This window comes from Leopardus geoffroyi, chromosome E2 (genome assembly GCF_018350155.1).
Source record: "Leopardus geoffroyi isolate Oge1 chromosome E2, O.geoffroyi_Oge1_pat1.0, whole genome shotgun sequence".
Classification (NCBI taxonomy): domain Eukaryota; kingdom Metazoa; phylum Chordata; class Mammalia; order Carnivora; family Felidae; genus Leopardus; species Leopardus geoffroyi.
In genome coordinates, this window is record NC_059335.1 from 17,902,402 (window position 1) to 17,917,659 (window position 15,258).

General features: G+C 51.0%; 1 protein-coding gene and 1 long non-coding RNA gene across 6 annotated transcripts; one reads left to right on the forward strand and one right to left on the reverse strand.

Annotated features, from left to right (window-relative positions):
- Nucleotides 1-1,060: 1,060 nt before the first annotated feature.
- On the reverse strand, nt 1,061-10,080 carry ZBTB32 (zinc finger and BTB domain containing 32). 4 transcript variants are annotated; one of them, XM_045441133.1, is made up of 6 exons: nt 9,955-10,080; nt 2,358-3,270; nt 2,031-2,104; nt 1,852-1,920; nt 1,574-1,735; nt 1,061-1,395 (listed from the first exon to the last, which is right to left on the reverse strand). In XM_045441133.1, the coding sequence occupies exons 2-6, from the start codon at nt 3,236-3,238 to the stop codon at nt 1,118-1,120; spliced, it is 1,464 nt and encodes a 487-aa protein (XP_045297089.1). In that variant the 5' UTR covers nt 3,239-3,270; nt 9,955-10,080; the 3' UTR covers nt 1,061-1,117. The 4 variants fall into 4 exon arrangements, with proteins under 4 accessions (XP_045297089.1, XP_045297091.1, XP_045297088.1 ...); XM_045441135.1 differs by having other exon boundaries at nt 2,358-3,337; XM_045441132.1 differs by lacking the exon at nt 9,955-10,080 and adding an exon at nt 4,444-4,533 and having other exon boundaries at nt 2,358-3,337.
- On the forward strand, nt 1,133-14,160 carry LOC123578326. Of its 2 annotated transcripts, none has more exons than XR_006702316.1 (2): nt 1,133-1,215; nt 13,856-14,160. It is a non-coding gene; the product is annotated as an uncharacterized LOC123578326 (long non-coding RNA). The 2 variants fall into 2 exon arrangements; XR_006702315.1 differs by lacking the exon at nt 1,133-1,215 and adding an exon at nt 10,804-12,029.
- Nucleotides 14,161-15,258: the final 1,098 nt, after the last annotated feature.

The window sequence follows — 15,258 nt, forward strand, 5'->3', positions numbered from 1 at the left end:
GGGAGCGGGAGTCCGAAACCAGTCGGCCGTCACCCTTAGACCGCGCCTGAAGAGCATAGACCCCGCGTTGCGGCCCGAGAGGGGTAAGGCGCAGGGGCCCCCGGGAAATGTAGTCCGAGCGCTTCGCTCCTTCCGCCGGGAGCTAGGGCCGCGAGAGCTGGGACTATAGAGTTCAGAAAGCCATCTCTGGGGCTGCCGGGAAGTGTGGTTCTCGCCGCAGACCCCTCCCATGGTTTCTGTAGAGGCCAGCGGCACGCTTGAACTACCACTCCCAGGGTGCAGTGGCTTCGGACCCTGGGAAATCCCAAAGACACTGGGAAATGAAGTTTGCGACTGCAAGAGGCGTGGGCTGCTAAAGGGGCCGCGGCAAAGGATTAGTGTCAGTTAGAGGTGCGACCCGGCGGTCGTTCTGCGCAGCATGGAGGGAAGGTGCTTGAGAGACCCCGGCTTTGCAGACCCTGTGCTCAAGGAGTGGAGGCGGGTGGCGGAAAGCAGGGTAGAGCACGCGTTCCTCGAGCCCTGGACTGGGGATCCCAGACTCAGACCCTGCGCGCCGTTGCTTGCTGTGGAAGGGGCGAATAACTTGGTGTCTCACAGGCTTCCCCCACAGGGCTTGCTGCTAAGTCAGCCTGGACTTCGCGGCCCTCGCGGGCCCCTACCTCTGGGGGAGGACTGATAGACCCGGGAGATGGAGGTGCTCCCCGCCCCGCCCCGCTGACAGTGGATGCACGGCCACCAGGGGCCGCTACAGGACAAGAGGCAAGGCTGTCCTTCCCTCTCCCCTGCGCACAGACTGAAGCCTGGACTCGGCTTGTCCTGAGAGGAGGGCACAGGAAAACTCTTTATTTTGGTGATGAGATCGCCAGTCCCCGCACAGTTAATTTTCACTCGTGCAGACTTCACTTCCCACACCCCACACGGACTCGCTTGCCCAGGATCTTAGGGCCAGCGGTCATCTGGGAGAAGGCCTCGGCGCCCTTGCTGCAATGCTTCTTGGAGCCAAATTTGCTACGCTGCCGTACCTGCGGTGCTGGGTCAGAAGCCTATCCAGCCCGGCGGCCCGTCTTTCATTATTTAATTTTATTGTTGGATGAAGCCAGAGAAGGTACCGACACCGTCAGGTGGTGGAGGAAGGGGATCTACAGGGAGAAGTCGAGGCCCGGGATGGCCTTGAAGAGGAGGAGTAGAGGAATGTGGAGCGAATGGTCCATCCTGGTGGGAGCTGGCTGGGCGAGTGGCCGCGCATGTGCGCCTGCATGGAGGCTAGGCTGGGGCAGCCCGCCCGGCACAGAGGGCAGCGGTAGGGTGCGACCCCATGCGTCCGCAGGTGTTTGGTCATGGCTGAGAAGTCCCGGGAGCGCTGGGGACATAGGCTGCAGGAAAAGGGCTTCTCTCCTAGGGCAAGTGGAGGGGGAGGGCGGTGAAGGAAAGAAGGGGCGGAGGCTGGCCTAGGGGGTGATCTGGGCAACTGGACAAAGGAATTGTGTGGGAGCCAAGCAACCAGTGAAGGACTCAGGGACAGACTGGAGTTTGTAAGGGAGCAGATAATTCACCGAGGGCGGGGGGCCCATACCTGTGTGGACTCGGTAGTGTGTCTCCATCTGATGCTTGAGTGTGAACCTCTTTCCACAGACAGAACAAGAATAGGGCCGAGACCGAGCAGGAGGGGGTGGGGGAGGTTGTTGGCCAGGTGGGCCTGCTGTGCTCACCTGACTCACACAGGTTGCAAGTGCACCTGTGGGGACAGAAAAGGCATGGCTGGGAATCCCAGAGCTGGATCACTGGTACTCCCAGGCAAGACATCAGGAGGTACAGTGGGACTGAAGGCAAAGGTGCCCTCACCCTACTCACCTGTGTGCTTCTGATTACAGTCTTCCATGTCCCCAGGGCTGAGCTTTTCGGAGCCCTGGGGGAGGGAACCTGGAGAGAGCAGAGTGAAGTTGGTGCCCTACTCAAGCTGGACTTCTGGAGCCCCAGCCTCAGGAGAGAGAGCATGTTATAATATTTGTACAGGTCACTGAGGGGCTTACCTGGGGCAGGACTGGAGGAGGCCAACTGGCTGTGGTTCCAGAGACCTTTCTCAGGGTTCAGGGACAGTGGGATCCTGGGGATGGGGTGGGGAAGAGTTAGCCTTGGCAAAACCTGGCCAAACCCATCCTGGGGAGAGAGGAGTCAGGAGTCCTCCTCAGGGGCTGGGCTTTGACTTCCCCTGTGGTGAAAGCTTCTTGTCCTATCACCAGCTCAGGAAATGTACAGTAGAGATAAGAGATGTGGTACCCCTTCCCCCCATCACTGGCTGCCTATCCTGAGCCACTCCCTCCCAGCCAGGGAGGTCTTCCACTAGGCTCTTCACTCACCTCTGGTCCTGAGGCCAGACCTCCTGCCAGGCTCCAGTGATGGGGGTGCTATGAGAGAAGGGAGTGCCATATCTGGGTGGCAACAGCAGGATGCTCCACAGGGCAGGCTGGCCCTCCCCGAACCAAGGGGTCTCAGCCCACCAGGGCCTAGGAATGACGCTGTTTTGGAGGGAGCCTGGTAGGGGAAGGGGGCCAGGGAACTCCCGAAGTCTTTCATCAGAACTTCCTGGGCTCTCTGTCACCCACATAATCACTTCTTGCTTTCCATCTATTCCCCCATGGCCAAGAGGGGATTGCTTGAGTTTCTCCTTTGATCTCATCTCCTCCCCTTCACCCTCCTGCAGTGGTTCTGCTCTCTCAGGGCTCTCTCTTGGTGGCCTTTGCTCATGCAGTGTCTCCCATTCTTTTCTACCAGCACTAACACATTTTTCTGGTCTCTGCTCTCCATGTCCCCCCAGTCCTCTTTCAGAATCCCTTGTGGGTTTCTCTGGCTCCTCCTGATGTTCCCTCAGCCCTGGACCCAGCTCTCTAACCCCATCCCATCGAGCCCTCCTGCATGCGTCTTCCAGGGACTGCACCCCCAAGGCCCTGGCCGCTTCCTCAAGGGGCCCCAGTTCCCCCGGCTGCAGCTCTACAGTCTCCCCATAAACAAAGTACAGAAGCTGGGCAAAGGTGGAAGGGCTGATGCCTTTCACCAGAGCCCAGCGGCCCCTACGGCCCAGCTGCTGGCTCGCACCTGCCAGCACCAGGCTGTGGGCAGGGAATTCCTGGCTCCCCACAGCGATCAGCGTATCACATAATGCTGGCCGGAGCCTGGCTGCTAGCCGTACCAGCCGATCAGAGCTGTAGGGGCTAGGCAGTCTTGTCCGGAACAAGGGCATCGTGCCTTGCCTGGGTACCAATCTCAGAGGATCTGAAAGAAAGGCCACAGTGTGGGGTCCATGGTGGAAAGGGAAGAGAGCAACGGCATATTCTCAAGCCTGTGGAGGTGAGGGGAGAAAGAGTGAGTTGCAGGTTCAGAGCTCTCTGTGTCCTGAATGAGGCACATAAACTAACCCAAGAGAGGATCTGAGCCTACCTAGAATCATAACAGACCAGGGGGTAGGGATGAGGGTGGGGATGGCAGGAGAATGGAAATTAGACCAAATTCGGGACTTAAAAGAGTAAGGACCAAGCAGTTAGCAACCATATCAAATGGTGGGTTTAAGGCTGGTGTAAGATGGGTCCAGTCAATTAGCAGTCTCTGACTTAAAAGATAGCAGAGGTTGATACTTATGCTACTCCAAGCCTTTCTGTGGGGAAAGACCTTGGAGCAGGCCAGGCTGCCTTCTTTCCAGACAAAGAAATCACCATAAGACCCAGTCAGCCCTGGCAGTTAGGGATGGAACACGACACTGCTTCACGGGAGAGTTTAGAAAGCTAGCGTGCCACCCCCTCACCCCCACCCCAAGCCCATCACATGAAGTTGAGTAGTCCTGAGAGCAGAAAGGGCAGCAAGACTGAGGTCATAGCTGCAGAAGGGCATGCTCAAAGGCATCAATAGATTATCTCCCTACGGCTGAAACTTCTAGAACATGTCCTCAGAGAAGAACCTAGAAGAGACCAAAGAATCCCCTCCAGTGGGTTGAGAGAACAGGTGCACAAGCCACAGAAGAGATGGTTCCCAACTCAAGGATGGAGAGAGATTTTGGAGAAGGTTTTGACCCCTGAGGAAGTGGGAGAAAGGGAAATGGGAACGGTAGAGGGGGAGGTATTTCCTTTCCAGATTAGGGTAAGGAGATGGTTTAATTTTGTTTCCCACAAACCAAAAGCAAAGAATAGATAGAGTCCAAACAAGGTGGAAATTTATCACATATCAAAACTACCACATTGGCTTTTAAGAAGAGAACTGGGGTACTAAGAGATCAACAGACCTAAGTGTCTCAGCAGGCATATTCCTAAGTGTGGGCTCACTGTGAGTAAGGACCCTTATTGGGAGAATTACTGCTGGGACACCTCGGGGAGAAGGCTACTAATTGGCAACAAGTGAACAGAAGAGGGGGTGTAATGGGAGGAAAGTCTCAGCTGGGGAGAAGCAACCACTCACCGGTTGTAGCTTCCTCCTGGACACCGCATGCTCTGAACTGCTGTTGGGGCTCCTGGGGCCCCCCCTGGAGCTAGCCCCGCCCCTGACCTCACAGTCTTCCATTGGGTGTCCCAAGTACCGGTCTGCCACAGTCCCCCAAGGGGGTGTGGTTTTATAACCCTGGCTCTGCTTCACTCCCCACTCCCCAGGAGAGAACACCCTCTCTACTTCCAGATTCAAGCCATTCTGGCTCCCTGTCTCCTTATTTCATTTGTGAACTTCTAGAGTCAAAGAAGTTCATCTGAGGGGTGCCTAGCTGGCTCAGTCGGTAGAGCATGCTACCCTGGATCTCTGGGTTGTAGGTTCGAGCCCTGTGTTGAGTGTAGAGAGTACTTTAAAAAAATAAAATAAAAATCTTTTTTTAAAAAAGTTCATTTGAGGCAACAAGGAGTTTGGAATAATCAGACCTGCATTTGAGTCTCATCTCTGCCATTTACTAGTTGAGTCACCTTGAGCAAGTCGCCTCTCTGAGCCTCAGTTACCTCATCCATGAAATAGGGATAACCTTTGCTTACCGCATTTGGAGGTGAGGATAAAGATAAAATGACATGATAAATGTGAAAGTGGTTTGTCAGTACATCACATCATTCAAATAGTATTAATTCTGCTACTGAGAAGCATCAGTAGAGCTCTAGCAGCTGGAAGCTGTTTCTACTACCTCAGAAGTAAAAAGGGCTGAAACATCTGGATTCCAAGGAGAGAGTGAAAGAGGGCCAAAAGCATGCATCGTCCTTCCTTGCCTTGACTTAGTGCTAGGGAAGCTTTAACTGCTCTGTGGAAATGACCCCTGTCATCTGGGCCACCACTGGGGACTGAATGTGCAAGTGACTCAGATTCTCCCATCAAGCTTTGAAGGGGGCAACCCCAGGAAGGGCCTGCGGTGGTCTTCGAAGAGAAAACTCCCTTTTCTTGGGTTGATGACAAATGACATTTCTCTGAAATCAGAACCCTGGGGTTTCTTTCACTTCCTGCCAAAAGGGTCAAGCTCTCAGGAGATTTCCCCTGTTTTCACACTTTAGTGCTTGTTAACCTGGGGAAAGGAGGTCTGAGAGACTCAAATTTCTTTTTCTGTTTTTTATTATTCCATTATCTCCCATCCTGTGGCACATTTTTCATTCTTTCAACAAACGTAGAGAGATCATTTATGATATGTGCCTGCTGCATCGTATATGCCCAGTAAATAACTGGAAGATGTGCAAGGCAGGCACTGGTAGGCTGCTCTGGTGACATGACAGAGTCTGGTTCCCCCTGGGCTTCTCCCTTAGATCCTCGTCCCCTCCTAGACCCAAATATTCTGTCTCTAAACTCCTGTTTCTCCCTTTTGTTCAGGACCCCAAAATATTCAGACCAGCCTTCTACTTTCTCCCTCCAGACCAAACATGCCTTCCCTCTACTTCTTGTTCTAGCTTGGGTGCAGGCAGATGTTACTCCTTTCTATACAGACAGGGTGTGCCAATGGGTGAGGCTGGTGGAGGGCAATAATAGGGTGGGGAGAGGGGAAGATGAGTCAGAGTGAAAGGGAAAATGCAAATGGACAGGCTGTATTCATGTGCTACTCTGAACGTTAAATATTTTCCATTTCTGAGCTTTCTAACTCCTCATACCACCACACCCAGGGACTCATTAGATACCCATATTAAAGACACTTGGCCTGAACTATAAAAACACCAATCCCTGATACGTACGCATACAGAGAAAAACATCCTTTCTTCAACACAGAGATACAATCCCTGGAGATATGGAATAAGTGGGGAAAGCCATGAGAGAGAAGCCCCACGTGTAGAAGGAAGGTACAGGGGTTTGGACGATTACATCATCACCCCTTGCCTCCCAGCTCTACTTCATGGGTCTATGACTCAGCTCTCTCACTGGTATGATCTGCCCATTGATGATCAAGAATGTTGGAAACTGTGCTCAAAGGGCAGAATTCTGTGTAAGCCAATTGTAGCTGACGGGGAGTGTCAGCAGACTTCCGGGAAACATGGAGGAGAAGGCGCAAGGAGATTCCCCATCCAGTGAACAAAAGCCCCCAAGAATGGGAAGCCTCATTTTGCCTCCCATCTGGTGTCTACCCAACCTAAGGATATCCTTTTAGAGACCGCCTCCTTAGAGGTATCCCCAGGGCCCTCTACACCTTAGCCCTTACGCTGGTGACACTTCAGGCCCTTCTCTCTACCTACATTCTTGACTACACAGCCCAAGACTTCTTGCATTGAGCAGTAACAGCAGAAGCATGAACAAATTGCACTTTGACTTGGAAGGGTAGGGACACTGCTAACTGTCTATTTTTGAAAGGTCTCCCATCACAGTCTCAAAGCTCTTGTCCAGCTTCCACTTCCCAGGTTGACTCTGTAGAAATCACTTGCAGTTGTCTTATGGGGTGGACACAGGAAACCATGAGTTTTTGAGGACACAAACCTGCATCCTGGGAGAGGGTACAGTGAGTAGAAGAGATTAGGTAGGGCATAACTGGAAGGAAGTATGTGGGAAAATGAGGTATGATTTTTGCCTCTCAGTCCTAACACATTACTAAATAAAGTTTAAAATCTGATATTTTTTTATTCTCACTGATAGGCTTGATGATAAGCTCCTTCATAAGCCCCTGCAGGTACAATCCAGCTTTATATAAAAATGTCAACACAGCAATACAGGTATGGATTCTCCTCAAATATAATTAAAACTAAACCATCAGAATAGGCCAGTTAGAGGTATGATTACTTGTTTTATGAAAAATGTTCTCTCTTTATCTCACTTTTAAAATATTTATTTGTTTGTTTATTTGTTTTAAGTAGGCTTTGTGCCCAGTGCAGAGCCCAACACAGGGCTTGAACTCACAACCCTGAGATCAAGACCTGAGCTGAGGTCAAGAGTCAGATGCTTAACTGACTGAGCCACCCAGGTTGCCCCTATCTCACTTATTTTAAATATTGAGTACCTCCAAAGCCAAGGTAAACAAGATTCAAATTAGAAAAATTCTATGAACTTTCTACTCTCCAGGAACACAACTCTTCCTGCAAATTAAGGTGGTTAAACTCCCCCACAGCATTTCATACAGATTTAAGACCAATTATCTAAATCTTACATAAAATTTCAAATGCCCACTCTTTCTAGTTAAGTACATCCAATATATACCAGAGAAGAGACACCACGGAATAAATTAGTTTCTTTCTTCCTTCAAATCTATGTTTCATATAACTCAAGAACCAGATATAATCATAGCCAGTGAGCTGAATCTAGGCCATAGAGACCCTATCATAGTATAGCTTTTGTGGATTAAGTGGAAAAGAACTAGACTAAAGTGAAAAAACAAAAACAAAAAAACTTAGGTTCCACTGCATCCTCCCTGTTGGATGGACTTTGTTTTTTCAGCCCTAATATGGAGCTAACTCTTCTGAGACCCTCAACTTCCTCACAGGGGCTGTCTTCAAGACCAGAACTGAATGCCAATATTTCCTTAAACCCAGGCAAAAGGCCCCACTCTGACCCCCTCTGGCTGTGTCCCTCGTCTTGGGCTAAGGATCCCAAGGACATCTAGGAAGACCCCACCTGGAACATATGTTCCCCCAATTCTAGGCCATGCTCTAGGAGTTTGGAACCCTGAACCTTCTCACCCAAATGGCCCACTTCTAGGACCTACATGGCCCTCAACCCCAGGTCTATACTCATGAGTGAATTGTGTGACTGATGTACACACCCCAGGCCCTGGTAGGTAGACTGAGCTCAGACATGCAGTCTAGTATATGAAATGCCTTGGGGCGCCTGGGTGGCGCAGTCGGTTAGGCGTCCGACTTCAGCCAGGTCACGATCTCGCGGTCCGTGAGTTCGAGCCCCGCGTCGGGCTCTGGGCTGATGGCTCAGAGCCTGGAGCCTGTTTCCGATTCTGTCTCCCTCTCTCTCTGCCCCTCCCCCGTTCATGCTCTGTCTCTCTCTGTCCCAAAAATGAATAAACGTTGAAAAAAAAATTAAAAAAAAAAAAAAAGAAATGCCTTGAAGTGTGTGCCAACACCAGGTTTGGGAAGAAAAGAAGACATCATTTCTAGTCTTGTCTGGTCCCTGTATATAATACAGCAGTCTACTTTATTCCAATGATTCTTAACCTCGTAGGTTAAGGGGGTCACCATTCCTTTTAAAATTGTAAGCTATGGAATCAACTGTTTACACTAGAAAATTGTAGATACTCATACCATTTTGCATGTGAATGACAAGGGATTCACAGATTGCTCTGCAGTCAGTCCTTGGACAGGTTAGATGCTTCTTGCTCATCCGTGTGGCTGCCTTGCACCCCCTCCAATACAATATGCATACAGTTTTTCTTATGATTTCCAGGAGTTCAAACCCCCCTGAAATCCACTCGTAGACCACTTCCTTGCATTCCCTCACCCAAGGTTTAAGAACTCTGGGTGTACATGAAAGCACTCTGAAAGCTTTAATACCATGTCGAATTTGAACAGCTGAGTGAAATTAGATATAAACACCCTGCCCCGTAAGTATAAAAGATTTTCTGTAAAGACAACCTGGGTGATTTCCAAAGGAGCAGGATGTCTCACACACCTCTTTCTATGCTCCGGTACAATATCCATCTTCCTTATGCATCTGGCCTCATTTTTATAGCCTGGTATCTTCTGGGAATGACCAGAGTTTGGGGAAGAGTGGGGACAGGGAGTGAAAGGCTCTAAACGTGACCCAATCCTGTTTTTTTCCTAGAGACATCACATGGCAATAGTATCTCATGGAGGTCAAACAACGTATCTGAGATTCAGAAACTCCCTCCTCAAGAACCTCCAGAAGACCATGGGCCTAACCTCCTAGCCAGGTTGTCTAACCTGGACCCGGTACTGGAAAACCTGCCAACACACCTCAAGCTGGAGTCCAGAGACCCGAACTCTTCCCCCCCCCCCCGCCCCCCGCAAAGCCTTGCAACCACATATTCTCAGCACAGCCTGGATGCAATAGCCTTTGACAACTTCTCATCAGGCTTTCAACCCCAGCAACACTCACTCTCAGCCCAGGCTGGATCCAAAGACTCCAGAAAACCTCTCAAGTGTACGTTAGTTTCATCTTTTGGCCAGTGACTCCCAACAACCTCTGGAGAGTCACAGGTCTCTCCTTCCAAGTCACCAGATCCAGACTCAGTCCAGAGACCTCAGACAACCTCTCACAGTTCAGAGGCCATACCTCATGGCCAATGACACCATGCAGAGCTCCAAAAGGCTTTCAACTGCCTCATAAGCTAGCCTCAGGGACCATGGACCAACTCATAGGGCATGTTGGCCTAGCCTCTGCCCAGCCTGGGTCCAAGGGTGCCCAGGAGGCCCCGTTCCCAGCCTCACCAGGGCAAAGGAAGTCTCCAGGGACTAAAGCCCTCAGTCCTCAATTCTTGACTCTCAAGGCCACCACTCAAGCACCCACACCCCAGCTTTTGCCTGGGTCAGCTCAGGCCTGAAGAAGTGTAAGAAAAACCATGGCACTCACTGACTCAGACCCTGTTCTTCTTCCCACAGCCTCACATACACCGAGGGCAGTGCAAGATCCAGTGTCCGTTAGAAAGTAGGGATGAGCGTGAGGCCAGGGGCTCGAAGCCTGGGCGCGTGCACAGCTCGCTTGTCTCCCTGAGGCGGACGCTGATTGGCTGCAGTGTGGACCGCATCTACTGAGCATTCTCAACATCCTAGGCGGCACCTAGGACAGCTCCACTTGCTCCCTCCAGCCTCGCACCCACCGCTGATTGGCTGCGGAGCTCCCTCCCGCCCTACTTGCTGTGCGGAGTGGCAGGGCTTTGAGTCTAACTGGTCCGCGGACTCAGGTTTCAGGTCTCTAAGACTGAGATCTTATCCTCCAGCCAGTCCCCCACCCCTTCTAATTGGCTGCGGAATTTGCTCTCCCTCCGTCCCCCTATGAAAAAACTAGGCCCCGAACCTCTTTCGCTAACAGCCTTGGAATCTTCCTCTGCAAGGGCTCAGGATACCACCAGTTCTTTGCTCCTGTCTTGCCAACGAGTGGCTCTCGATGCAAACCCTTTCATCTCTCTCTCTCAACCCCTGACAGTCTATGAAATGTATGTCTGTGATTGGTTGGGAGGCCCTCAAGAGCCAGCCGGGATTGGGGCGCCTGGGTGGCTCAGTCGGTTAAGCGTCCGACTTCAGCTCAGGTCACGATCTCACGGTCTGCGAGTTCGAGCCCCGCGTCGGGCTCTGGGCTGATGGCTCAGAGCCTGGAGCCTGCTTCCGATTCTGTGTCTCCCTCTCTCTCTGTCCCTCCCCCATTCATGCTCTGTCTCTCTCTGTCTCAAAAATAAATAAACGTTAAAAAAAAAAAAAAAGCCAGCCGGGATTCAGGTGCCTGTGGGCAGCTCCCCTTTCCTGCCTCTTGCCTTGCTTCACAACTGATTGGCTGCAGAACGCCCCCCGCCTCACCTGGAAGTATGCGGGGACAGGGAAGGCACCAGAGGGGCAGTGCCTTGACCCGTGATTGGTCAAATGCTCATTGCCTGTCAGCTGAGGCAGGGTTAACTGCGTACTTCACGTACCAGCCTCCCCTGCCCGCCCCACACCCCCACCCCAGCCAACACACCAGAGAGAATGGCCCACTGCTTTGCCCCACCATTAAGTTGGTCGGAGCTAAGAGCCCAGCCAGCTGGCATTCTACCCAGGAAGGGCTGTAGTGCTGACAGGCGACTAGCTCGAACGGCGCCAGTCCGAGAACACTACTGCCTCTCTCCTTCCACGAGCTCCGCTGCGGTTGCACTGCTGATTGGCTGGCTCCACTCTCTTCTAAGTGGCTTAGCCTTGTGTTCGCTCAGGGACACATCCAATGAGGAGCGAGGGCGCTTTCAGGAGGCGGGCATTGTTCGACCGGTTCCACTTCTGATTGGTCCAGGGGCTTGCCTCTTCTCTTTTGATTGATCAGAGGGGCGGGAGGCGGGAGACCAGCTCAACGGTTTCAGGCGGCAGTTGGAGTTCTGTCCCTGTGCTTCAAAAGTTCAGCTTCAGGGCTCGGTGGAGTGTTGGCTGGCGCCTACTTCCCCGCAGCTAGCTGAGGAACTGGGGAGGGAACAAGGGGGCAGGAGGACCTGGGACTGTCGCTGCAGCTCCAAGTCGGGATGGAGACCGACTGAGGCGAGTGACGGACCGGCGGGTGCAAACCCCTCAAAAAGCTGGAAGAGTCAGGTGCTGTAATAGTAGTAACAGCAGCTCCCGCTCACCGAGCCCTTTTGGTGTACCGCTGTGTGTGCATCATCTCACTGACTCCTTCTAAATAACCCTGTGAGGAAGCAGATTACTCTGCCGGTTAACCTCCGAGGGTCATTTGTCGCCCACAGCGAGAGCCGGCATTGCTAGAACTCCGACCTTGTTCTAGAGAGTCCGGCATTCGAGCTACACTATGATTAAGTAGGGTTGATCTTATAGATGTGGGGTGGGGCCTGATGTGATCACCTTGGCCCTGGCTTACCTCGTCCATACATGAAGGTGTTTGGGTTTTGGTTTTGGACTAGGATCTGATCCTGAAGGCTTCACTCAGTACGTATGCTCAAGTCCTCAAACTTTTAGGTAAATGCATTTGCATTCTGGGAAAGGATAATTTTAATGTTTATTTTTGAGAAAGAGAGAGAGAGAGCACAAGCGGGGGAGGGGCAAAGAGAGAGCGAGACAGAGGATCCGAAACAGGCCCCGTGCTGACAGCACAGAGCGGGACGCGGGACTCGAACTCATGAACTGTGAGATCATGACCTGAGCTACAGTCGCCGCTTACCTGACTGAGCCACCCAGGCACCCGAGGGAGTCGTTTAGACAATAGAAATTTTTTCCCCACAGTTCTGGAGGCTGGAAGTCCAAGATCAAACTGCCAATAGAGTTGGTTTCTCTTGAGGATTCTCTCCTTGGCCTGCAGATGTCTGCCTTCTCACTGTGTCCTCCTATGGCCTTTCCTCTATGCACGCACACTCCTTGTGTCTCCTCCTCTTTTGATGAGGTGCCATGTAAACTGTTTTGTGTCAGTAAACTGTTTGTGTCAGTTCACATATTGAAACCTAATCCCCAATGTGGTATTTGGAGATGGGGGGGGCACTTTGAGAGGCGATTAGGTCATCAGGGGCTGGAGCCCTTATGAATAGGATTAGCGCCTTTATAAAAAAAGGCCCCAGAGATCTCCCTTGCCCCTTCTACCATGCGATGTTCAGTAAGTAGACCGTCATCCATGAACCAGATCCACCAGTGCCTTGATCTGGGACATCCCAGCCTCCAGAAAAATAGATTTCTGTTGTTTATAAGCTACTCCGCCCATGGTGTTCTATTATGGCAGCCTGAGCAGACTAAGACATAGTCCTATTGGATTAAGACCCTACTCTTATGACCGCATTTACCCTTAATTCCCTCCTTAAAGGACCCCTCTCCAAATACAGCCATGTTGTGGGTTAGGGCTTCAACATAGGAATTTTGGAGGGGACACAATTCAGTCTGTAACACAGAATATCTACCACTAAAGGCCTCGAAGTTTGGTAGGGGAGAGACAAATTATTTACTTCAGAGGGAGGGGGCACATCAGAATGGTTAAGATGTTAGCTCTGGGAACCAGACTGACAGGTTTGGGTCCTGCCTGTACCACTTATCAACTGTGTGAACTTGAGCAATTTTCTTCCACTTTCTGTGCCTCATAAGAATCAAATGAATAGACACCCCTGATATTCTTAGAATAGCCCCTGGCATGGAGCAAGCGCTGATGCGCTATTGTTGGCCATCGTTATTGGTTGCAAGTAAACTTAAAACCATACTAAGTGCTCTGAAGAAAAATCACAAGAGAGATACTTTAAGAAAGTAAAACAGGACGCTAACCGGGCCAGGGTTTTCAAGAAAGGCTTCCTGGAGAAAGTGAATGCTTGAAGTAAGATTTTCCAAATAATCACTAACATGACTAGGAGAAGGGTGAGTCTTCTGGGCAATGGTCAGATAGGTCCCAGAGCTCTGGGGTGAGAGGAGGCATGGCCCCGAAGTCCATTGTTGTTGGAATGGAGAGAGCAAAGTGAGAGGGAGCAGGGGAAGCAGGGGAGAGTGGGGCTGGATGTGGTGGGCGGGGCCTGGCCCAGTAGGCCATGTTCAGGAGGGCTGGCATTTCCTAAGAACCACGCAAAGTCGCAGGAGGAGGTGTTTATTGCTTTTCAAAGTTTTTGTTTTTATTTATTTTGAGAGAGCAGGGAGGGGCAGAGAGAGAGAGAGAGGGAGTCAGAATCCCAAGCAGGCTCCTTGGCAGAGCCCGATGCGGGGCTCAAACCCACAAACTGCAAGATGTTTATTTTTGCGAGATGTTTGACCTGAGCTGAAATCAACCGACTGAGCCACCCAGGTGCCCCCCTCCCCCCCCCCCTTTTTTTTTTTCACAGAGAATGGTTTAACCCTTCCTGGCAACGCTGCACGCCCTGCCACGTGAACAAACTTGGGCTGGCCTGCGGTAGACACATGGCCCAGTTCAGAGCCATTACCCCAGCCACCTACACCCACTGCCAGCCAGCCATACATGTGAGTGAAACCACCCCAGACCAAACAGCCCCCAGTCACCCCACTAGCTGACTGCAGCTGCGAGAGTCAGCCCAGGTGAGACCAACTGGAGAACTGAACTGCCTGGCTGGGTTCAGCCCAAATGGTCCGGAAGAATCAGGAGCTACAAAATAATAATTATTTTAAGCCACTGTGTTTCGGGTGGTTAAAAAAAAAGCTAACTGACATACCCTGGACGAGAGTAGTTTCTAGGCAACAAATATCACTTACCTGGATTCTAGGTCTTGAAAGTTGAAAAATTCCTTCTGTTTCCAGACTGGTTTCTTCAATTTTTTGAACGAATTTTTATGAGATGAACTTATTTAAAAAAATTTTTTTTAATATTTATTTTTGAGAGACAGAGCATGAGTGGGGGAGGAGCAGAGAGAGGAAGACACAGAATCCAAAGCAGGCTCCAGGCTCTGAGCTGTCAGCACAGAGCCCGAGGCGGGGCTCGAACTGAAGAACGATGAGATCATGACCTGACCCGGAGTCAGCTGCTTAATAACCGACTGAGCCTTGGAGGTGCCCCTTATGAGATGAACTTTAATACCTGGGATCTTTTGGCTATTTTTCCCCCAGTAGGACTGAAAGTGGCTTTTCAAAAAACAAACAAAAAAAACCCAGTTGCTCTGTTTGCATCTTTCTATTTTCATTTGCAGAGCATCTGAATAGGCAATTAAGGGAGAAATCATGAGTCTATATCATATTTTCGATACTTCTCTTGGTTAAATGATGCATCCCTAGCTGGGCTCAAGGAGGTGCTAGAGGTGGCCAGCTACAAGGGGGAGGAGAGTAACAGCCACCTGTTGGGCACAGCCCATTGCCAACTGGAACAAAGCCCTGGAATCTGGAGAGAAGCCCCTAACTTGCAGTGTCCCTCCAGCGCCCTCTACTGACAAGACCTGACCTCATGCCAGCTGATAAATATTGGAATAAAGAGGCAATCAATCAAAAATTGGCCCGGTGACTAATGGGCTCCCCAAATGTTAATAACAATAATAGTCAAGAGAATGGCTAACATTGAGTTCTCAGTGCTTTTTGTGTTATTTATCTCTGAATAATCAGGAGACAGCTTATGGGGAGAGAGGATAGTGGTCCTTTCTGTGTCTAGTTCACCCTTCCCTAGGCTCAGAGCCTTGGGTAGCCAACTTTCCCCCTGGCAGGGCAGGCCCATTGGGTGGAGCTGAGTCCATCCCTGCTCCAAGGCAGGCATGTGCCCCGGGGATGGTGAGTCAGAGCTCTCTCC